The sequence below is a fragment of the Cololabis saira genome, chromosome 14 (assembly GCF_033807715.1).
Source record: "Cololabis saira isolate AMF1-May2022 chromosome 14, fColSai1.1, whole genome shotgun sequence".
In the NCBI taxonomy this organism is placed as follows: domain Eukaryota; kingdom Metazoa; phylum Chordata; class Actinopteri; order Beloniformes; family Belonidae; genus Cololabis; species Cololabis saira.
In genome coordinates this window covers 45,776,272-45,799,602 of record NC_084600.1, presented here as the reverse complement: position 1 = coordinate 45,799,602, position 23,331 = coordinate 45,776,272, and the positions used below count along the sequence as shown (strand labels likewise).

At 44.2% G+C, this 23,331-nt stretch overlaps 1 protein-coding gene across 2 annotated transcripts; it reads left to right on the top strand.

Annotated features, from left to right (window-relative positions):
* micu2 (mitochondrial calcium uptake 2) lies at nt 1–23,291 on the top strand. Of its 2 annotated transcripts, XM_061740673.1 has the most exons (13): nt 1–252; nt 2,376–2,502; nt 3,023–3,054; nt 3,156–3,231; nt 4,157–4,204; nt 8,106–8,188; nt 10,207–10,260; nt 12,110–12,207; nt 14,276–14,447; nt 15,790–15,898; nt 17,707–17,864; nt 22,216–22,356; nt 22,422–23,291. In XM_061740673.1, the coding sequence occupies exons 1-12, from the start codon at nt 25–27 to the stop codon at nt 22,315–22,317; spliced, it is 1,287 nt and encodes a 428-aa protein (XP_061596657.1). In that variant the 5' UTR covers nt 1–24; the 3' UTR covers nt 22,318–22,356; nt 22,422–23,291. The 2 variants fall into 2 exon arrangements, with proteins under 2 accessions (XP_061596657.1, XP_061596656.1); XM_061740672.1 differs by having other exon boundaries at nt 2–252; nt 22,216–23,291.
* Nucleotides 23,292–23,331: the final 40 nt, after the last annotated feature.

Sequence of the window (23,331 nt, the reverse complement as noted above, 5' to 3'; positions counted from 1 at the left end):
GAAGAAGCAGCAGCTGATTGTAACATGGCCAGTGTTCGGGTGTCCGCGGCGTCCAGGCTGCTGTGGAGGATTACCGGGGGTGTGAGGGGATCCAGGGGGGGATCCGGGGCCCCCAGGACCCCCAGGACCCCCAGGACCCCCCTGGTCCTCCGGGCCGCCGGGGCCGCCCTGCTGGGCTCCGTGTCCGGGACCGGGCTGGTCTGGATCTCCCGGAACAGAACCAGGACTTTAGTCCGGGCTGAGGAGGAGAAGGTTAGTTTTATTCTTATTAAACACAATAAAACAGAACTTTAGAGGTCCGGGCTGCAGAAGAGAAGGTTAGTTTTATTCTTATTAAACACAATAAAACAGAAGCAGAACTTTAGAGAGGAGAAGGTTAGTCTGGTTTTATTCTTATTTAACACAATAAAACCGAACTTTAGAGGTCCGGGCTGCAGAAGAGAAGGTTAGTCTGGTCCTGGTTTTTATTCTTATACAGTAATTAAACCCCCTAAAATGACACCCCACAAAGCGAAATCACTTTAAAACACACAGATTTTAAACGTTGGAAGTCTGTGTGTGTTTGTTTGTCTTTAAGCTTAATTTAATGCCTTTTAAATTCCCCCTAGGGAATAAATAAAGTGATCTGAACTGAATTGGAAAACATGTTCTCAATAGGATGATAGTAAACTTCTGCTGTCAAATATAGAGCTATATAGAAAAACAATTAACTATATATTGAAATAAAAGACAAACAGGGGTTTTTATAAAGTGCAAACTATAAAAGTATCACAGTATTTAAAATGAGGCAAACAAAAGCACCAGAAAGAGGAGCAAAGCAGAAAACAAGATAAATGTAATCACTAATCTGTTTGGTCTGTTTTTCTTAGGGATAAGAAGAATAATTTAAAATCATTTAAAAACCAGTCAATCAAAGGCTCTGGTTCTGGTCCAAACTTTACTGATTATAATATCACACTAATGTTCCTTATACTCAACAAAACCTCGCCCTGGGTCAATATTTAATTATTATATTCTGTTAAACAGCGCCCCCTACCTGTCTGTTTTTACACCATCTTTATGACCTTAACAAGTTTCTGCTGTTCTAGTTTAATTCATTTAATATTACTTTAGTTGGTTGGAATATATCTTTGAATTAGAGCAGTTGTATAACAATAATAACAGCAATTATAATAACACAATCTTATGCACCTTCCAATAATCAGGCCAGCAGCAGCTCCCGAGGCTCCGGCCTGCAAACATGCACAAAAGAGAAAAAAGGGGGGCCGGCACAAGAAACTACAGGAACGATGGACAAAAATGATAGCTATGAGATATTTATAATAAATAAAAATGGAAATGGAGAAGAGAGGAAGGGAAGAGGAGAGGAGAAGAAGGGTGAGAGGCACCGCCCAGCGGATCATGTCCCCCCTGCAGCATAAGCCTATAGCAGCATATCTACCACCAAGCTATATTTGAGACTAACTATTATAGTCTTGTTCTATAGCTGCAACTATGACTACTGACTCTAACACACTAGAGTTTACACTACCTAGAGATTTACCAACACCAGCTAGAGGTTTACTAAACACTAACTATAGGCTTTACTAAACAGAAAGGTTTTAAGTTTAGTTTTAAAGGTGGAGGTGGTGTCAGCCTCCTTAACCCAGATTGGAAGTTGGTTCCATAGTAATGGTGCCTGATAGCAGAACGCCCGCCCTCCAAATCTACATTTAGATACTCTAGGAACTACGAGTAAACCTGCACTCTGAGAACGGAGAGCTCTGCCAGGAACATAAGGCACTATCAGGTCTTGTAAATAATGCGGAGCTAAGCCGTTTTGGGCTTTATACGCAAGTAATAAGATTTTAAATTGGATTCTGAATTTTACAGGTAGCCAATGGAGCGACGCTAACACTGGAGAGACGTGGTCTCTCCTGCTGATTCCTGTCAGTACTCGTGCTGCAGGAAAGTTACGGGTAGTAACTAGTAATTAGTAGTTTGTAACTGTTATTACAGGATGCCCCCACCCCCCTGTCGGCCAGGAAGCTCTGGTTCATCCAGTTACTGGTAGTAACTAGTAACTAGTAGTAACTGGTAGTAACTAGTAACTTGTAGTAACTAGTAACTAGTAGTTTATAATTACAGGATGCCCCCGCTCCCCTGTCGGCCAGGAAGCTGCGGTTCGTCCAGTTACTGGTAGTAACTAGTAACTGGTAGTAACTAGTAGTTACTGGTAGTAACTAGTAGTTACTGGATTTTATTATTCCAGGATGCCCCCGCTCCCCTGTCGGCCAGGAAGCTCCGGTTCGTCCAGTTACTGGTAGTAACTAGTAACTGGTAGTAACTAGTAGTTACTGGTAGTAACTAGTAGTTACTGGATTTTATTATTCCAGGATGCCCCCGCTCCCCTGTCGGCCAGGAAGCTCCGGTTCGTCCAGTTCGCCTCTGTGGTGTTTGAGGACGAGCCGTACATGACGCCCCGGGACTTCCTGTTCTCCGTCATGCTGGAGAAAGTGGATCGTAAGAAACTTCTACACCTCCTACACCCGAGCTGCACCTACACCTACACCTGAAACAGAAACTTCTACACCTACATCCGAGCTACACCTCCACCTGAAACTTTTATCTTTCTAGCTGTTTTCTAACTTTTCCATCCCGTCTTTCTCTACTGAAACTCTCACGTGTCACTGAAAGTTTGTTTCTAATATTGTTTTAGTGTCAAAGTCAGTACACAAATTAAACTCCCAAAATCAATTACTATTACCCTGTAAAATAGTTTATATTTAATTGATTTTGCTAAATTGCTGTTGCATAACACGCAGGTTAAAATAGTAATAACTAGAATAATTGGTTAGAGTTGAACTGAAAACTGTAATTCAATCATAGTATGGACAAAGTTTCAAATGAATCAACATTTATTTTAAAGTTGAACTACTTTTGTACATCTTTTGTGTTGCAGTTTTCATGTAGTTTGTGGTTTTAAAACCTTCAGATGAATAAATATGTCTAAAACCTCCGGTTCTGTGTCTGACTCTCGTAGGGAAACTGCAGAAGAGGATTCTGACGTCTCAGGTGAGTTTTTATTCTGACATCACAGGTAAGTTTTCATAGAGTTAGGTCATCAGATTAGTGATGTTTCTGTTATTGCTGATTTTCCACTGGATTCGTTGCAGGAAGTGAACGGCATGTTAGCAGCCGCCGCTAAAGCTCGTCCTGGAACCGATCTGTTCAGACTCCTGGGAGACAAAGGTCAGGACACGAATATACATCTGTAATAACTATGTAATAACACGATCACATCTGTAATAACTATGTAATAACACGATCACATCTGTAATAACTACGTAATCACACGATCACGTCTGTAATAACAGGATCATATCTGTAATAACTACGTAATAACACGATCACATCTGTAATAACTACGTAATAACACGATCATGTCTGTAATAACTACGTAATAACAGGATCATATATGTAATAACACGATCACATCTGTAATAACTACATAATAACAGGATCATATATGTAATAACTACGTAATAACACGATCACGTCTGTAATAACTACATAATAACACGATCATATCTGTAATAACTACGTAATAACACGATCACGTCTGTAATAACTACATAATAACACGATCACATCTGTAATAACTACGTAATAACACGATCACGTCTGTAATAACTACGTAATAACACGATCACATCTGTAATAACTACGTAATAACACGATCACATCTGTAATAACTACGTAATAACACGATCACATCTGTAATAACTACGTAATAACACGATCACATCTGTAATAACTATGTAATAACTATGATCACATCTGTAATAACTACGTAATAACACGATCATATCTGTAATAAATACGTAATAACTATGATCACATCTGTAATAACTACGTAATAACACGATCATATCTGTAATAAATACGTAATAACTATGATCACATCTGTAATAACTACGTAATAACAGGATCATATCTGTAATAACTACGTAATAACACGATCACATCTGTAATAACTACGTAATAACACGATCACATCTGTAATAACTACGTAATAACACGATCATATCTGTAATAACTACGTAATAACACAATCGTATCTGTATAAAAACGTCTCATCTCCAGTAAACTGAACATTTATCTCTGTTTCCTGCAGGTCTGATTTCCTACACGGAGTATTTGTTCCTGCTGACGATCCTGACCAGTAAGTCCTGATTCCCGCCGCGGCATGTGACCAGTCTTTACTCTGGTGATTCAGGTGGAGTTAACGCTCCAGTTTGTTTAATCATCAGAATCAGGTTTATTTATCAGGTCAGACAAGACATGGAATTTGACTCGGTTATTTTGGCTCACTGTTCAGTAAATAGGTAATAGAAAAATGACAGCTCTTATTGACATACCGTATTTTCGCGACCATTCGGTGCAGCCTCAGTTTTGTGTCATTTCTGTATTTAAAACACACACATGGCGCATGGACCGAAAAGGCGCCGTCTACACACACGGAGCGCCGCCTTACAACACACACACACGCCTCACAACACACACACACGCCTCACAACACACACACACGCCTTACAACACACACACACGCCTTACAACACACACACACGCCTTACAACACACACACACGCCTCACAACACACACACACGCCTTACAACACACACACACGCCTTACAACACACACACACGCCTTACAACACACACACACGCCTTACAACACACACACACACGCCTTACAACACACACACACGCCTTACAACACACACACACGCCTTACAACACACACACACACGCCTCACAACACACACACACACACGCCTTACAACACACACACACGCCTCACAACACACACACACACACGCCTTACAACACACACACCTAGAGCGAAAAAATAATACATTAAAAATAGAGCGGGAACAATACTTTGATTGTACTTTCTTCAAGTTATTACATTAATCAAACCCATCGAAATCTTCATCCTCCGTTTCTGCATTCATCCGAGCCTGATCGCGCTGAGACCGGGAGAACTGATCAATGAGACCAGGAGAACTGATCAATGAGACCAGGAGAACTGATCAATGAGACCGGGAGAACTGATCAATGAGACCGGGAGAACTGATCAATGAGACCAGGAGAACTGATCAATGAGACCGGGAGAACTGATCAATGAGACCGGGAGAACTGATCAATGAGACCGGGAGAACTGATCGATGAGACCAGGAGAACTGATCGATGAGACCAGGAGAACTGATCAATGAGACCGGGAGAACTGATCAATGAGACCGGGAGAACTGATCGATGAGACCAGGAGAACTGATCAATGAGACCGGGAGAACTGATCAATGAGACCAGGAGAACTGATCAATGATCAATGAGACCGGGAGAACTGATCGATGAGACCAGGAGAACTGATCGATGAGACCAGGAGAACTGATCAATGAGACCGGGAGAACTGATCAATGAGACCGGGAGAACTGATCGATGAGACCGGGAGAACTGATCAGCTGCGACGGACAGAGCAGCTCTCTGGCCGCGCTGCAGCCGAGTCATTTTCCTGCCGGACGGCTCCTCGGAAATGATGCCGGCTTTTGCAAAAGCCCGAACAACAGTCCAGTCCAGCAGACACGTCAGCCCACGATCTACAATTCTTCAACGGTAAACGACGGAGCCGGCCGCCCGGTCGGCGGTTCCTCCGGCCCCCTGCCACCTCTGCGGTGCAGCTCCCCGGGAGCCGCGTCTCCTTCTCGGTAGCGAGGCCGAGTCTCCCCGTCCGCCCCAGGTGTCCCGCCACGGAGCCGCCGCCGGGCAATCACGGGCAATTCACGCGCCCCCCTTACCCCTTTAACTTCTCATGGTGGCCTCAACTACATCCGCCTTATGGATCTGCGTTAAGTCGACGCAGCCCTACGCCGTAGGCTCTGCGTCGGTGTAACGCAGAACCATAAATCAGCCTTTACAATAATACAATGGGCGCATTGTGTCATTGGGCGCGCGGCACATTTAAAAAAAAAAAATAAGACGTTTATATGCTCCTAATGTTCGCAAAAATACGATATACAATTTTTAAAAAGTGAAAGGTGCAGCAGAATGAGGTAGACATGATTATTGGAAGGCGCATATGATTGTGTTGTTGTTATTATTATTAGTGCCACGGCTGCGCCAAGAGGCACGCCTCCTCCATAGCTCTGCCATAGCAATTGTTATTGTCTGTGTTTCATCTTCTTATTATTCATTTTCCGGACAGATTTCGGTTTGCTACTCCTCCTACAGATTTCAGACGACCGAGGCGAATCATATATAAAAATGTGCGGCTCGATCGGCAATAGTGTGCCTTTGGTGTTGAAATTCCCATTTTTCCCAAAGTTATTCCCAAAAAAACGGCCAGAAAAACCCATTCAAAGCGGATGGGAAAAAGTAAAAAAAAAAAAATCACCTTTTTTCTGAGTCACCTACCTTTCCCATACCTGCACGTAGAAAGGTCATTCAACCTTCAAAGTGGAGGAAAACTTCTCTTCTCTCCAAAACACCAACCATTTTTTTCCTAAGATGTACACTTTTCAAGATATGAGCACTCAAGCGAGGACTGGAAATCACTTTTTTGTCAAATCTAGAGTGGAGCTCTCATTTTTTAGAGTGGGAGGGACAGTAAAAAAACAACCTTAATTTTTATTTGTAACTCGAGCTCACGGCCAAACCGTGAAAGCTGGACAAATACGTTTTGGTCAGAATGTAGACATAGGTGTTGGGATTCATAAAATGTGACTTTGACAGGCGGGGTATGCACAAAATTTAAACGGGGGGCGCTAAAGCGGCGCCAATTCCTGCCTCGGTCTCCATTTACTTCAATGTAATCAAACATTTTCTTCAAAAAAATCTCACTTTGTTTTCGAGCTGCCGTTACTAACACATTTTAAGGAATATCTGAATGAAATTAAGATTGTCAGAATCTGCCGGGTTCTGTGTCTCTCACGGTGTCTATTTTTCTGCTAGGAAATACGATTTTCTCACAAATCTGAGTTATTTCAGAACTTCTCAGAAGGCAAAAGCTGTGGTTTTCTCAAAGCGAACCCGGAACCTTCCTCATTTCCAGGTTGTTGTTGCCCCTAGCAACCAGAGCTCAGCTGTTGACTGATTAGACTGACCCAGAACTGGTCACATGACCCAGTCAGAACAGACTTCATAATACTTTACCCTGGAAAATGGAGAAATCTGAACCCTGACCTTTTGACCTTAGATGATCAACAGTCCTGCTGGGAACCGGTTCATGGGATATATATGTATATTATTATTATTATTATACATATAAATATTTACATTTGTATATTATATATACAAATTAGCCCCTTCTTCTGATTGGTTGTCCCTATTTTCTGCTATAACTTTTAAATGGTTTGACATAGAGAATCATGTGTGGTGTCATTGGACTTAGTTTTGAGTCCTTCACCTTTATTGCTGAAAAATGCAATAATGTACACAAATGTGCAGCAACCCGCCGTGGCACTCTCGAAATTTCTGCGAGGAAATTGTCTAGTTATTATTATTATTATTATTGCACAGTGATTCATTTCTCTGAGACGATCAGTGATCAGATTCATCAGAAACTGTCATTTAGGCCCGTTTGTTCCAGAACCGTTAGTTCCAGAACCGTTTGTTCCAGAACCGTTAGTTCCAGAACCGTTAGTTCCAGAACCGTTTGTTCCAGAACCGTTTGTTCCAGAACCGTTTGTTCCAGAACCGTTTGTTCCAGAACCGTTAGTTCCAGAACCGTTAGTTCCAGAACCGTTTGTTCCAGAACCGTTTGTTCCAGAACCGTTAGTTCCAGAACCGTTAGTTCCAGAACCGTTTGTTCCAGAACCGTTTGTTCCAGAACCGTTAGTTCCAGAACCGTTTGTTCCAGAACCGTTAGTTCCAGAACCGTTTGTTCCAGAACCGTTTGTTCCAGAACCGTTTGTTCCAGAACCGTTTGTTCCAGAACCGTTTGTTTATGTTCCAGAACCGTTTGTTCCAGAACCGTTAGTTCCAGAACCGTTTGTTCCAGAACCGTTAGTTCCAGAACCGTTAGTTCCAGAACCGTTAGTTCCAGAACCGTTTGTTTGTGTTCCAGAACCGCGGACCGGGTTCCACATCGCCTTCCAGATGTTGGACGTGGACGGGAACGAGCAGGTCGACAAGAAGGAGTTCCTGAAGGTGAACGGATGAATCTCTAACAGAAATAATAGAGGAAATAATAATAATATTATATTATATTATATTATAATATAATATAGTATTATTATTATTATTATTATTATTATTATTATTATTATTATTATTATTATTATTATTATTATTATTATTATTATTATTATTATTATAATACAGGACTGTCTCAGAAAATTAGAATATTGTGATAAAGTTCTTTATTTTCTGTAATGCAATTAAAAAAACAAAAGTGTCATCCATTCTGGATTCATTACAAATCAACTGAAATATTGCAAGCCTTTTATTATTTTAATATTGTTGATCATGGTTTACAGCTTAAGAAAACTATCTAAAAAAATTGGAATATTCTGTGAATCTTAATCTTAAACTGTAAACCATAATCAGCAATATTAAAATAATAAAAGGCTTACAATATTTCAGTTGGTTTGTAATGAATCCAGAATGTATTACATTTTTGTTCTTGTAATTGCATTACAGAAAATCACAATATTCTAATTTTCTGAGACCGTCCTGTAGACGATGAATCCATGTTTCATAATGGGGGTTCAGGTTATCCAGATGTTTTTATTAAATGTCACGTGTCACCACCTTTAACCTTTAATGCTGCTGGAGCTGCAGATGTTTCCACGGCGGTGAGTAAAACCAGAAGTGAAGGTGAGGGACGGATGTTTCTGTTTTCACTCTGTTTTAGTCTGTTGTGTGTTTGCTTGAGTCGTTCCTTCCGTTAGTCTCTCTGGAGTCTGGATAGTTTGGATAGTTTCTGGTGCTGAACTGAACTGAACTCAGATCTCCAGTAGAAGCATGTCAGGTCTGGTGTCATATTTCCACGTAGCGACTGGAGCCCGAGCTGAAGCATCAGTTAGCGTTAGCATGGACCTAGCTCTAGCATTAGCATGGACCTAGCTCCGTTAGCATGGACCTAGCTCTAGCGTTAGCATGGACCTAGCTCCGTTAGCATGGACCTATCTCTAGCATTAGCATGGACCTAGCTCTAGCATTAGCATGGACGTAGCTCTAGCATTAGCATGGACCTAGCTCTAGCATTAGCATGGACGTAGCTCTAGCATTAGCATGGACCTAGCTCTAGCATTAGCATGGACCTAGCTCCGTTAGCATGGACCTAGCTCTAGCATTAGCATGGACCTAGCTCTAGCATTAGCATGGACGTAGTTCTGTTAGCATGGACCTAGCTCTAGCGTTAGCATGGACCTAGCTCCGTTAGCATGGACCTAGCTCTAGCATTAGCATGGACCTAGCTCTAGCATTAGCATGGACGTAGCTCTGTTAGCATGGACCTAGCTCTAGCATTAGCATGGACCAATCTCCGTTAGCATGGACCTAGCTCTAGCATTAGCATGGACCTAGCTCTAGCATTAGCATGGACGTAGTTCTGTTAGCATGGACCTAGCTCTAGCGTTAGCATGGACCTAGCTCCGTTAGCATGGACCTAGCTCTAGCATTAGAATGGACCTAGCTCTAGCATTAGCATGGACGTAGCTCTGTTAGCATGGACCTAGCTCTAGCATTAGCATGGACCTAGCTCCGTTAGCATGGACCTAGCTCCGTTAGCATGGACCTAGCTCTAGCATTAGCATGGACCTAGCTCTAGCATTAGCATGGACCTAGCTCCATTAGCATGGACCTAGCTCTAGCATTAGCATGGACCTAGCTCCATTAGCATGGACCTAGCTCTAGCATTAGCATGGACGTAGCTCTGCGTGTGATTAGATCTGGTTTGATCAGGAAACTTCTGTTTCAGCAAAGGAAAACAGTTCAACCGGGAAAAAAGTTAATATTTTCTTCTTTCTACAAAAAAATAAACTGATCCATTTTTTTTCATCAATACGGGAGAAAAATGGGAGAAATGTGATTGTTGCATTTTGCCTGTTTGTTTGACAAATGATAAGAAACGTATTAAAGTTGGAGAAATGTGAAAAAAGATGCCAAACTTTTGTTAAAACTGGAACTTTCTCTTCATCCATGTTTTCACGGCGACGCCAAAGCTGAAGAAAATCATCGGCAAAAGCAAAGTCAGAAGTCCGGAGAACGTTGTTGAGGTGAGTACCGAAATAACTAACTAACTAACTAACTAACTAACTAACTAACTAACTAACTAACTAGCAGGTTAAAAACTGAGAAGTCCTGAGAACGTTGTAGAGGTGAGTACCGAAATAACGAGCTAACTAGCTAACTAACTAACTAACTAACTAACTAACTAACTAACTAACTAACTAACTAACTAACTAACTAACTAACTAACTAACTAACTAACTAACTAACTAACTAACTAACTAACTACCGTATTGGCCTGAATATAGGACAGTGTTTTTTACATTGAAATCAGACTGAAAAAGTGGGGGTCGTCTTACATTCGGGGTCTAGACGTTATACCCATTTACACCACTAGATGGAGCCAGATATCTTTAAAGCGAATGCTGAACTAAACTCCCCAGAACAAAGGAACCCCTGTCACGAAGAAGAAAAATAAAAAATAGTATAAGAAAGAAAAGAGAAGAAAATAAGAGAAGAGATAACAGAAAGTGGAGAAACGTAGCGACAATCTGGAGAAAAGAGGGTGGAAGATCGGCAGGTGAACCGGCAGCTGAGGAGAAGTTATGATGCAAACTTCAACATGATGGTTTAATGAGGCAAAATAACAGGCTTTTTCTCCAATATGTTGTTATAATCATTTGTTTCAGATGTACTGTCATTATTTTCTGTATAAACATTTAATTTGGTGTTCAAAAAGTCTTTTTTTAAACTTGAGTCTTGAGAAAGAGGGTCGTCTTATAATCAGGGTCGTCTTATATTCGGGACAATACAGTAAGTAACTAACTAACTAACCAGCAGGTTAACTAGCAGGTTAATGGGTTAACTAGCAGGTTAATGAGTTAACTAGCAGGTTAACTAGCAGGCTAATGAGTTAACTAGCAGGTTAACTAGCAGGCTAATAAGTTAACTAGCAGGTTAAGTCTGGTTTGTTTCATGTCTCAGAAACCAGCCGAGGACGGGGACGGTTAACTAGCAGGTTAACTAGCAGGTTAATGAGTTAACTAGCAGGTTAAATAGCAGGCTAATGAGTTAACTAGCAGGTTAACTAGCAGGCTAATGAGTTAACTAGCAGGTTAACTGGCATGTTAATGAGTTAACTAGCAGGTTAAGTCTGGTTTGTTTCATGTCTCAGAAACCAGCCGAGGACGGGGACGGTTAACTAGCAGGTTAACTAGCAGGTTAATGAGTTAACTAGCAGGTTAACTAGCAGGTTAATGAGTTAACTAGCAGGTTAACTAGCAGGTTAATGGGTTAACTAGCAGGTTAATGAGTTAACTAGCAGGTTAATGAGTTAACTAGCAGGTTAAGTCTGGTTTGTTTCCTGTCTCAGAAACCAGCTGAGGACGGGGACGGTTAACTAGCAGGTTAACTAGCAGGTTAACTAGCAGGCTAATGAGTTAACTAGCAGGTTAAGTCTGGTTTGTTTCCTGTCTCAGAAACCAGCCGAGGACGGCGACGGCGTCAACACGACTCTAACTAACTAACGAGCAGGTTAACTAGCAGGTTAATGGGTTAACTAGCAGGTTAAATAGCAGGCTAATGAGTTAACTAGCAGGTTAACTAGCAGGTTAATGGGTTAACTAGCAGGTTAACTAGCAGGTTAAGTCTGGTTTGTTTCCTGTCTCAGAAACCAGCCGAGGACGGCGACGGCGTCAACACGACTCTAACTAACTAACTAACTAACTAACGAGCAGGTCAACTAGCAGGTTAACTAGCAGGTTAACTAGCAGGTTAATGGGTTAACTAGCAGGTTAAATAGCAGGCTAATGAGTTAACTAGCAGGTTAACTAGCAGGTTAATGGGTTAACTAGCAGGTTAACTAGCAGGTTAAGTGTGGTTTGTTTCCTGTCTCAGAAACCAGCTGAGGACGGCGACGGCGTCAACACGACTCTACAAGCTTATTTCTTTGGGAAGAGAGGAGACAAGAAGCTGCAGTACCAGGAGTTCCGCAGGTAAAACCTTAACTATCTTAACTATCTTAACTATCTTAACCACCTTAACCTCAGCTGTTGTTGCTAACGCAGACGAGCTACGAGCATCGTTTAGTTTCACATCAGTGAAAACCTCGTCCCAATGCATTTAATAAAAAGTCTGCTCGACTCCCAACGTTAGAGCTAATTAATCATCGTAGTCTGAGCTAACCGACGTAGTTAAAGTATTTTACATGATTAAATCAGTCACGCTTCCACATAGATAAATGTTGATCTGACGGGTTATTTTCATCTGTCAATCATCCTACCGGCCCGGTGTCAAAAAGTGATTGAAGTCCAAATACGGTTAATGAAAAGTTGTTTCTGCCTAAATATGATTTGATCTCATTCTTGAGCTTCATAATCTGAAAATCTGACATTTCAGCGCTATCGCTCAACGGGCTGCTACGCGCGCTCCCGCGGCCACAAATCACATTCTGGCAGGAAATCACTCGCTTTATTTTTGTTAGTGATGCCACTACTGTGACCACCAAATAATGTGGTTTTCCTGGAAATAATGTGGTTTTCCTGCCTCCTCCTCATCCACAACATTTCCATCTCAGTCTCTGCGAAATTTTGCTTTCTGGTCTTCCCTGCCATGATTTTTGAGTGTAAAACACCGTTCGGCAGATCCATTCATATGCAAATCATGAACTACTTTGCGTTGCCCATTCATGGTATAAAGTGGGCGTGTAGAGGGCGAGATATGAGGAGAATTCACCTGCCAACCTTCCAGCTGGACTGTGATTTATAAAGAGAACATTGCGTGCAAGTGTGCTTGCACACGGTTTTATAAATCAGGATTTTTTTTTGCGCCCGCCATTTTCGGCTTTTGGCTTTACGTGCACTTTTAGTTTGAATCCTACACACTCTTTTATAAATGAGGCCCCTGGTCCAGACCTGGTCCAGGTCTGGTGGAGCCAGATCTGACACGTAAACCTGGTCCAGACCTGGTCCAGACCTGGTCCAGACCTGGTCCAAACCCTGTCCTGGTCCAGACCTGGTCCAGACCTGGTCCAGACCTGGTCCAGACCTGGTCCAGACCTGGTCCAGACCTGGTCCAAACCTGGTCCAGACCTGGTCCAGACCTGGACCAGGTCTGGACCAGGTCTGGTGGAGCCAGATCTGACACGTAAACCTGGTCCAGACCTGGAGAACCTAAACTATCCACTAACACACCGTGAGGTTTAAAAGCAGTTTGAAACATTTAATCTCCTTCATAAGTCCGGGGTGAAACCTCCCGTTTTTATTGGTTCATTACATATTTAATTTAATCATTTTAATTTAAATATGCACATGTGTCCCTATTGATTTAAATCATCAGTTTAAACTCAGTTTAAATTCAGTTTGAACAGTTTTACTCAGCAGGGTTTGTTTAAAGTTGCAACACCGCCCCCTGGTGGCCGCTGGAGGTACTGTTGGTTTATTCACCACATTTACTGTTGGATGTTTTTGATGGAAAACATTCAAGTTTCCATGGAATAAAAAGCAGGAAACATTTGATGAGAAAGTTTCCATCTTCAGGTTCAAATCCTAGTCTGACAGACGAGGTCCAGGAGATGGAGTTCATGTGTTCATGGTTCATGTGTTCACCAGGTTCATGGAGGAGCTGCAGGCCGAGGTGCAGGAGATGGAGTTCCTGTAGTTCATGTGTTCATGGTTCATGTGTTCACCAGGTTCATGGAGGAGCTGCAGGCCGAGGTGCAGGAGATGGAGTTCCTGTAGTTCATGTGTTCATGGTTCATGTGTTCACCAGGTTCATGGAGGAGCTGCAGGCCGAGGTGCAGGAGATGGAGTTCCTGTAGTTCATGGTTCATGTGTTCACCAGGTTCATGGAGGAGCTGCAGGCCGAGGTCCAGGAGATGGAGTTCATGTGTTCATGGTTCATGTGTTCACCAGGTTCATGGAGGAGCTGCAGGCCGAGGTGCAGGAGATGGAGTTCCTGTAGTTCATGTGTTCATCATTCATGTGTTCACCAGGTTCATGGAGGAGCTGCAGGCCGAGGTGCAGGAGATGGAGTTCATGTGTTCATCATTCATGTGTTCACCAGGTTCATGGAGGAGCTGCAGGCCGAGGTCCAGGAGATGGAGTTCCTCCAGTTCTCCAAGGGCATGGACACCATGAGGAGGGAGGACTTCGCCGAGTGGCTGCTGCATTACACCAACGAAGAAGACAACGAGGTTTACTGGGAGAACATGAGGAAGAAGATCCCGGCCGGCCAGGTACCACAACCCTCCGCAGATATGTGAATGAATGAATGACATTTTTACCAATGAAAGTCAACGATGAAACCACCCACGAGTCTTTATGTGAAACCATTTAAAAGTTACGGCAGAAAGTAGGAACTATCAAATATGGACCAATCAGATGAAGGGGGGGCGCGCTTTTTGGCGTCTAGCATCGCCACGGTAACACTTTTGAAAGAGAAAAGTAATGCGTGGTGTCGGAGGATGGAGGTGCACATTTTGATGTATAACACACCTGGGTGCACGTTACGGTTCGGGCCGTATTAACTGCCGAAGGAATGGCATAAATTTTGCCAAAATGACGCGATTAATTCAAAATGGCCGACTTCCTGTTGGGTTTGGGCCATGGCGCCAAGAGACTTTTCTTTAAGTTGTGCCATGATACAGGTGTGTAGCGATTTTCGTGCATGTATGTCAAACCGTATCGTGGGGCTTGAGGCACAAAGTTTTCTAGGGGGCGCTGTTGAGCCGTTAGGCCACGCCCATTAATGCAAACCATGAAATATCACATTTATCACCAGGACAGGCTTGGTGCAAAATATGGTGACTTTTGGTGCACGTTTAGGGGGAAAAAAGAAAGAAGGAAACTCCCATCCCATGCGGGGTGCGCGGGCGGGCGCGGCGGCGGGGTGGCACCATTCCCAGGTGTCTATGTCTTATGTTGTCAGTATGAATGGGGGGATGTTGGACCGGTTCCCCCTTCGTCTGGGGGCCCCGGCGGCGCCGGGGGCGCCCGTGGAGGTACGGTGGGGCCCTGGCCCGGCTCGGAGGGCCGGCCCCCGTCTACTGGATGGCCGCTGGGGGAGCGTGGGTGTCTTTTCAGGGCTGGCACTGCTGGTCCTGCCTCCTGGCTTCGGCCTCTGCTCCCCCTCCTTCCCCCCCTACACGATTCATACGCACACAGGAGAAGGGGCGGGGGGTCCGGGGCGTGGAGGACATTGTCCAGCGTGGCCCGGCACTCCCCGCCCCACGGTTTTAATAACACTGTAGACTTAAAACCCACATTTTCAGACTGGCATATGAGACCTGATGTTCCCCTGTTGGTGGCTGCTCTGCTACGGGTTCTGTGCAGTCTGTTTATATTTTATGAATCTGTTTTAATTATTTTGACTGTATTGTTGTTGTACGGCGACCTTGAGTGCCATTAAAGGCGCCCTATAAATAAAATGTATTATTATTATATATATATATGAATAAGCTGCTTATTTAACCAACGGTGACCCCGTTTCTTCTCCTCCAGAGCATCACCTTTATATTTATATATGTATATATATATATTTATATATATATACTATTATCATTGTCTCTTCTTCTCCAGAGCATCACCTTCGACGAGTTTAAAGCCTTCTGTCTTTTCACCAACAACCTGGAGGATTTTTCCTTCTCCATGAAGATGGTGACGGGGGCCAACCGGCCCTTCGGACTGGGTAAGAACCAGAACCAGAACTAGAACCGGCCCGTGGGCCTGGGTAAGAACCAGAACCGGGTCGTGGGACCAGGTCGTAGAACCGGGTAACGTGGTTTTCTCATGGCATCGTCAGCAGGACACATGCCACAGGCCACGGTTACAGGATGTTTTCTAGTTAGTGCCACGGCTGCGCCAGAGGCTCCTCCTCCTCCATAGCTCTGCCATAGCAATGGAGGAGGAGGAAGAGGAACAGGAAGAAGAGGAGTAGTAGTAGTAGTAGTAGTAGTAGTAGTAGTAGTAGTAGTAGTAGTAGTAGTAGTGCCTTTAGCGCAGCCGTGGCACTATTGTTATCCTGCACGTTTATTTTTTTAATTCATTTTCCGGCAAGATTTCGGTTCGCTACTCCTCCTACAGATTTCAGAGGACCCAGGCGAATCATATATCAAAACGTGCGGCTTGATCGGGAATAGTGTGCTATGACTTTTGGTGTTGAAATTCCCATTTTACCCAAAGTTATTCCCAAAAAAAAAGGCCAAAAAAACCCATTCAAAGTGGATGGGAAAAAGTACAAAAAAAAGCCAAAATTCACCTTTTTTCTGAGTCACCTAACTTTCTCATACTTGCACGTAGAAATGTCATTCAAACTTCAAAACGGAGGAAAACTTCTCCTCTCTCTCCAAACACCGTTTTTTCCTAAGATGTAAACTCTTCAAGATATGATTACTCAAGCGAGGACTGGAAATCACTTTTTTGTCAAATCTAGAGTGCGGGTGTCGGTTGCTAGAGGGGGAGAAACAGTAAAAAAATAACCTGAATTTTTATTTGTAACTCGAGCTCACGGCCAAACCGTAAAAAGGAGACAAATAATTTTTGGTCAGAATGTAGACATAGGTGTTGGGATTCATAAAATGTGACTTTGACAGGCGAAGTATGCGCAGAATTTAAATGGGGAGGGATAAAGCGGCGCCAATTCCTGCCTCGATCTCCATTGACTGTAATGTAATCAAATGTTTTCTTCAAAAGAATCTCACTCTGTCTTCGCACTGAGCTTACTCACTCATTTTAAGGAATATCTGAATAAAATTAAGATTGTCAGAATCTGCCGGATTCTGTCTCTCACGATGTTTTTGTTTTTCTGCTACGAGCTACGGTTTGATCACAAATCGTAGTTATTTGAGACCTTGTCAGAAGGCAAAATCTGGAGTTTTCTTACAGCAAAACCAGAAAGTCATGAGAAAAACCTCGGCAGTTGCAGCATTCGTCCAGAAGATGGTGCAATTGTAGAGCAAATGAAATGCTGGACACAACGATATAGATCTGTACGTGGTAAATTCAACGGTTTAAAAGTTATGCCCATGGGACATAATTGTTATAATAAAACTCTTTGTAAGACATAGTCTTACAGAAACATGTGTAAAATACTCATTTATTGTGGTATTGTTATCAGATTTGAACCTGCACTAGATAAGGCTTCAGGCTGTGTCTCAGTGTGTTTTAAAACCAATAAGTCACAGATTCATCTGCAGAAATCTGGTTACAAAACTAATAAAAACCTTCTATTTCAGTGTGTTCCAACTGAGATTACTGAATAATAGTAACAGTTACAGATTCTGACAGTTGGGGGAAAAAACTTCAGAGTGTTAAACTTTCAAAAGAACCAGAACCATCCATGAACTTCAAAAGGTTCAACAACAGCTTTGAATTTACTTTGGGTAGAACTTGGATAGGAGTTTTGGGCGACTTTTACAAGTGCGGGAACAAGTTAAAGAAGAATTAAAGGTCCATGTAAACGCTCTGATGGATGTTTTTATCTCTCTATTTTTCCAGCCCAGTTCAAGCGGGCCGTGAAGATCGCCACGGGCCACGAGCTGTCGGACAACGTCCTGGACACGGTGATCAAGCTGTTCGACATGGACGGAGACAACCGGCTGAGCCACAAGGAGTTTATCGGGGTGATGACGGACCGGGTGCTGCGGGGGCTGAAGGTACAGAACCAGAACTAGAACCAGAACCAGAACCTGAACCAGAACCTGGAGACACTGATCTGATACTGAAACCTGGTTACATACCCGCCTGTTTCTACAGAAGAGTATTTGGGCCAATCCCAATGTTCACCCTACTTTCTAGCCCTAACCCCACAGGCGTAGGGCCCTGGTAATGTTCCCTAGGGATTGGGCCCTTGTAATGTTCCCTAGGGATTGGGCCCTTGTAATGTTCCCTAGGGATTGGGCCCTTGTAATGTTCCCTAGGGATTGGGCCCTGGTAATGTTCCCTAGGGATTGGGCCCTTGTAATGTTCCCTAGGGATTGGGCCCTTGTAATGTTCCCTAGGGATTGGGCCCTTGTAATGTTCCCTAGGGATTGGGCCCTTGTAATGTTCCCTAGGGATTGGGCCCTTGTAATGTTCCCTAGGGATTGGGCCCTTGTAATGTTCCCTAGGGATTGGGCCCTTGTAATGTTCCCTAGGGATTGGGCCCTTGTAATGTTCCCTAGGGATTGGGCCCTTGTAATGTTCCCTAGGGATTGGGCCCTGGTAATGTTCCCTAGGGATTGGGCCCTTGTAATGTTCCCTAGGGATTGGGCCCTTGTAATGTTCCCTAGGGATTGGGCCCTTGTAATGTTCCCTAGGGATTGGGCCCTTGTAATGTTCCCTAGGGATTGGGCCCTTGTAATGTTCCCTAGGGATTGGGCCCTTGTAATGTTCCCTAGGGATTGGGCCCTTGTAATGTTCCCTAGGGATTGGGCCCTTGTAATGTTCCCTAGGGATTGGGCCCTGGTAATGTTCCCTAGGGATTGGGCCCTTGTAATGTTCCCTAGGGATTGGGCCCTTGTAATGTTCCCTAGGGATTGGGCCCTGGTAATGTTCCCTAGGGATTGGGCCCTTGTAATGTTCCCTAGGGATTGGGCCCTTGTAATGTTCCCTAGGGATTGGGCCCTGGTAATGTTCCCTAGGGATTGGGCCTTTGTAATGTTCCCTAGGGATTGGGCCCTTGTAATGTTCCCTAGGGATTGGGCCCTTGTAATGTTCCCTAGGGATTGGGCCCTGGTAATGTTCCTAGGGATTGGGCCCTTGTAATGTTCCCTAGGGATTGGGCCCTTGTAATGTTCCCTAGGGATTGGGCCCTTGTAATGTTCCCTAGGGATTGGGCCCTTGTAATGTTCCCTAGGGATTGGGCCCTGGTAATGTTCCCTAGGGATTGGGCCCTTGTAATGTTCCCTAGGGATTGGGCCCTTGTAATGTTCCCTAGGGATTGGGCCCTTGTAATGTTCCCTAGGGATTGGGCCCTTGTAATGTTCCCTAGGGATTGGGCCCTTGTAATGTTCCCTAGGGATTGGGCCCTTGTAATGTTCCCTAGGGATTGGGCCCTTGTAATGTTCCCTAGGGATTGGGCCCTTGTAATGTTCCCTAGGGATTGGGCCCTTGTAATGTTCCCTAGGGATTGGGCCCTGGTAATGTTCCCTAGGGATTGGGCCCTTGTAATGTTCCCTAGGGATTGGGCCCTTGTAATGTTCCCTAGGGATTGGGCCCTTGTAATGTTCCCTAGGGATTGGGCCCTTGTAATGTTCCCTAGGGATTGGGCCCTTGTAATGTTCCCTAGGGATTGGGCCCTTGTAATGTTCCCTAGGGATTGGGCCCTTGTAATGTTCCCTAGGGATTGGGCCCTTGTAATGTTCCCTAGGGATTGGGCCCTGGTAATGTTCCCTAGGGATTGGGCCCTTGTAATGTTCCCTAGGGATTGGGCCCTTGTAATGTTCCCTAGGGATTGGGCCCTGGTAATGTTCCCTAGGGATTGGGCCCTTGTAATGTTCCCTAGGGATTGGGCCCTTGTAATGTTCCCTAGGGATTGGGCCCTGGTAATGTTCCCTAGGGATTGGGCCTTTGTAATGTTCCCTAGGGATTGGGCCCTTGTAATGTTCCCTAGGGATTGGGCCCTTGTAATGTTCCCTAGGGATTGGGCCCTGGTAATGTTCCTAGGGATTGGGCCCTTGTAATGTTCCCTAGGGATTGGGCCCTTGTAATGTTCCCTAGGGATTGGGCCCTTGTAATGTTCCCTAGGGATTGGGCCCTTGTAATGTTCCCTAGGGATTGGGCCCTTGTAATGTTCCCTAGGGATTGGGAACCACTTGCTACGTCCCTGCGTGGTTTACGTTCGGGTACGTAAACGTACATAGTTACGTTTGCACAAACGTCACCATATCAGGAAGCCCAGAGATAAAAGCTGTTTTAATTTCAGCTGTAGCGCTGTTAATATGTCACTTTATTAAGTTTTAATATTTTTTCAGGCGTAAAAGTAACCGTTAAGATCCCCAACCTGGGCTCAGTTTATCCAAATAACGCCTGGTAAGAAATTTGACCCGATGTTTTCGGGATGAGAACTCGGGAGCTGATTTATGGGTCTGCGTTAAATCGACGCAGAGCCTACGGCGTAGGGTACGGCGTAGGGTACGGCGTAGGGTACGGCATAGGGTACGGCGTAGCGTAGGGCGTAGCGTAGGGCGTAGGGTAGGGCGTAGGGTACGGCGTACGGTACGGCGTAGGGTACGGCGTAGGGTAGGGCGTAGGGTAGGGCGTAGGGTACGGCGTAGCGTAGGGCGTAGGGTACGGCGTAGGGTAGGGCGTAGGGTAGGGCGTAGCGTACGGCGTAGGGTAGGGCGTAGGGTAGGGCGTAGGGTACGGCGTAGGGTAGGGCGTAGGGTAGGGCGTAGGGTACGGCGTTGGGCGTAGGGTACGGCGTAGGGTACGGCGTAGGGTAGGGCGTAGGGTAGGGCGTAGGGTAGGGCGTAGGGTAGGGCGTAGGGTAGGGCGTAGGGTACGGCGTAGGGTACGGCGTTGGGCGTAGGGTACGGCGTAGGGTACGGCGTAGGGTACGGCGTTGGGTAGGGCGTAGGGTACGGCGTTGGGTAGGGCGTAGGGTACGGCGTAGGGCGTACTAACTCAAAATATTGATTTTATTCACTAAAAAATAAGAAATGTCCGCCTTGTTTTTTTTTTTTTTATTCAGTTCGCAAATGACGCCGAAAAGCATTCTGGGAAATGTTTTGGTCCTAGATCAACTAGGGAGGATCTGAAATCCCTCGCTCTGAAGGGACAGATTCACGTCCACTAGCCATCGTTTTCTTCACTAGCCCTCGTTTTCTTCACTAGTCTTCGTTTTCTTCACTAGCCATCGTTTTCTTCACTAGCCCTCGTTTTCTTCACTAGCCCTCGTTTTCTTCACTAGCCTCGTTTTCTTCACTAGCCCTCGTTTTCTCCACTAGCCCTCGTTTTCTTCACTAGCCTCGTTTTCTTCACTAGCCCTCGTTTTCTTCACTAGCCATCGTTTTCTTCACTAGCCCTCGTTTTCTCCACTAGCCCTCGTTTTCTCCACTAGCCCTCGTTTTCTCCACTAGCCCTCGTTTTCTTCACTAGCCTCGTTTTCTTCACTAGCCCTCGTTTTCTTCACTAGCCCTCGTTTTCTTCACTAGCCCTCGTTTTCTTCACTAGCCCTCGTTTTCTTCACTAGCCCTCGTTTTCTTCACTAGCCTCGTTTTCTTCACTAGCCCTCGTTTTCTCCACTAGCCCTCGTTTTCTTCACTAGCCCTCGTTTTCTTCACTAGCCCTCGTTTTCTTCACTAGCCTCGTTTTCTTCACTAGCCTCGTTTTCTTCACTAGCCTCGTTTTCTTCACTAGCCTCGTTTTCTCCACTAGCCCTCGTTTTCTCCACTAGCCCTCGTTTTCTTCACTAGCCCTCGTTTTCTTCACTAGCCCTCGTTTTCTCCACTAGCCTCGTTTTCTCCACTAGCCCTCGTTTTCTTCACTAGCCTCGTTTTCTTCACTAGCCCTCGTTTTCTCCACTAGCCTCGTTTTCTTCACTAGCCCTCGTTTTCTCCACTAGCCTCGTTTTCTCCACTAGCCTCGTTTTCTCCACTAGCCTCGTTTTCTCCACTGACCTCGTTTAAGCCACTCCCCCTCGTTTAAGCCACTCCCCCTCGTTTAAGCCACTCCCCCTCGTTTAAGCCACTCCCCCCAGGTGGAAACAGGAAGTGGAACCACTGCCCTCACGGGAACGGTAACATTTAGGGCTGAAAACTAGGACTAGGGGGGACTGGGAGTTTATCGGCATCTCCGGCTACTGGGACTGCTTTGAACCGTGTTAATGACCTCTGTGTGACCTTGTATTGACCTTTGTGTGACCTCTGAGTGACCTTGTATTGACCTCTGAGTGACCTTGTATTGACCTCTGACCTCTGTGTGACCTCTGACCTCTGTGTGACCTTGTATTGACCTCTGTGGTGACCTTGTATTGACCCCTGACCTCTGTGTGACCTTGTATTGACCTCTGACCTCTGTGTTCAGGTCCAGCCCCAGAACGGCATCTCCGGCTACTGGAAGTGCGTGAAGAGAGAGACGCTGAAGGGAGCGAAGGAGGCGCTGGGAAACACCGGCTGTCCCATTTAACAATAAACTTTAACACATTTAAACATCCCTAACCCTAACCTGAAACACCGGCTGTCCCATTTAAGATTTAAACATTAACATTAAAACATTTAAACATCCCTAACCCTAACCTGAAACACCGGCTGTCCCATTTAACATTAAAATATTAACATTAAAACATCTAAACATCCCTAACCCTAACCTGAAACACCGGCTGTCCCATTTAACAATAAAACATTAACATTAAAACATCTAAACATCCCTAACCCTAACCCGAAACACCGGCTGAAACATTTAACAATAAAACATTTAACAACAATAATACTCTGAACATCTGACTCCACTAAACTAGGATTTAAACCACTATCTAGTGTGAACGTTTTACAGATCAAGATGTTTTTATTAAATCTGTGGTTCTGGTTTATTTTGCTTTGCAGTTAATTCTATATTAATTCTATCCACTCTGCTGATTTAAAGTTCCTCTGTATAAACCTGATTAATAAACCTGATTAATAAACCTGATTATTACTGTTTAAACGCTAGAATGGGCCAATATTTGTTTTATTTCACTTGTTCCACCCGTGAAACTTTAATAAAACATTAATAAAGAGTTGATTTCTGGCGTTTTAACTGCTGGGATTCCTCCAGTAATCAGATTACAAGTACGAACAGCATTTACGCTTCAGTTCGGTTGAAAGAATCAACTCTCCGTGAGCTTTATGATTGTTCTGCTTTTTATTCTTTATTTTCTGATTGTTGTGGGTTTTTATTCTTTATTTTCTGATTGTTGTGGGTTTTTGTTCTTTATTTTCTGATTGTTGTGGGTTTTTATTCTTTATTTTCTGGTTGTTGTGGTTTTTATTCTTTATTTTCTGATTGTTGTGGGTTTTTATTCTTTATTTTCTGATTGTTGTGGGTTTTTGTTCTTTATTTTCTGATTGTTGTGGGTTTTTGTTCTTTTCCATTTATCAATAAAGTTTTTCTAAAAAGCTAAAGACTCAGATTCAATGAGAAGTAAAAAAAAGCGGCAGCTCC

Excerpts from the sequence above, each read along its gene's own strand:
- micu2 (XM_061740673.1), top strand. The coding sequence starts at position 25 with ATGGCCAGTGTTCGGGTGTCCGCGGCGTCCAGGCTGCTGTGGAGGATT. Across the intron at positions 253-2,375 it reads TCCGGGCTGAGGAGGAGAAG|GATGCCCCCGCTCCCCTGTC; the intron begins GTTAGTTTTATT and ends TTATTATTCCAG. Across the intron at positions 2,503-3,022 it reads CATGCTGGAGAAAGTGGATC|GGAAACTGCAGAAGAGGATT; the intron begins GTAAGAAACTTC and ends TGACTCTCGTAG.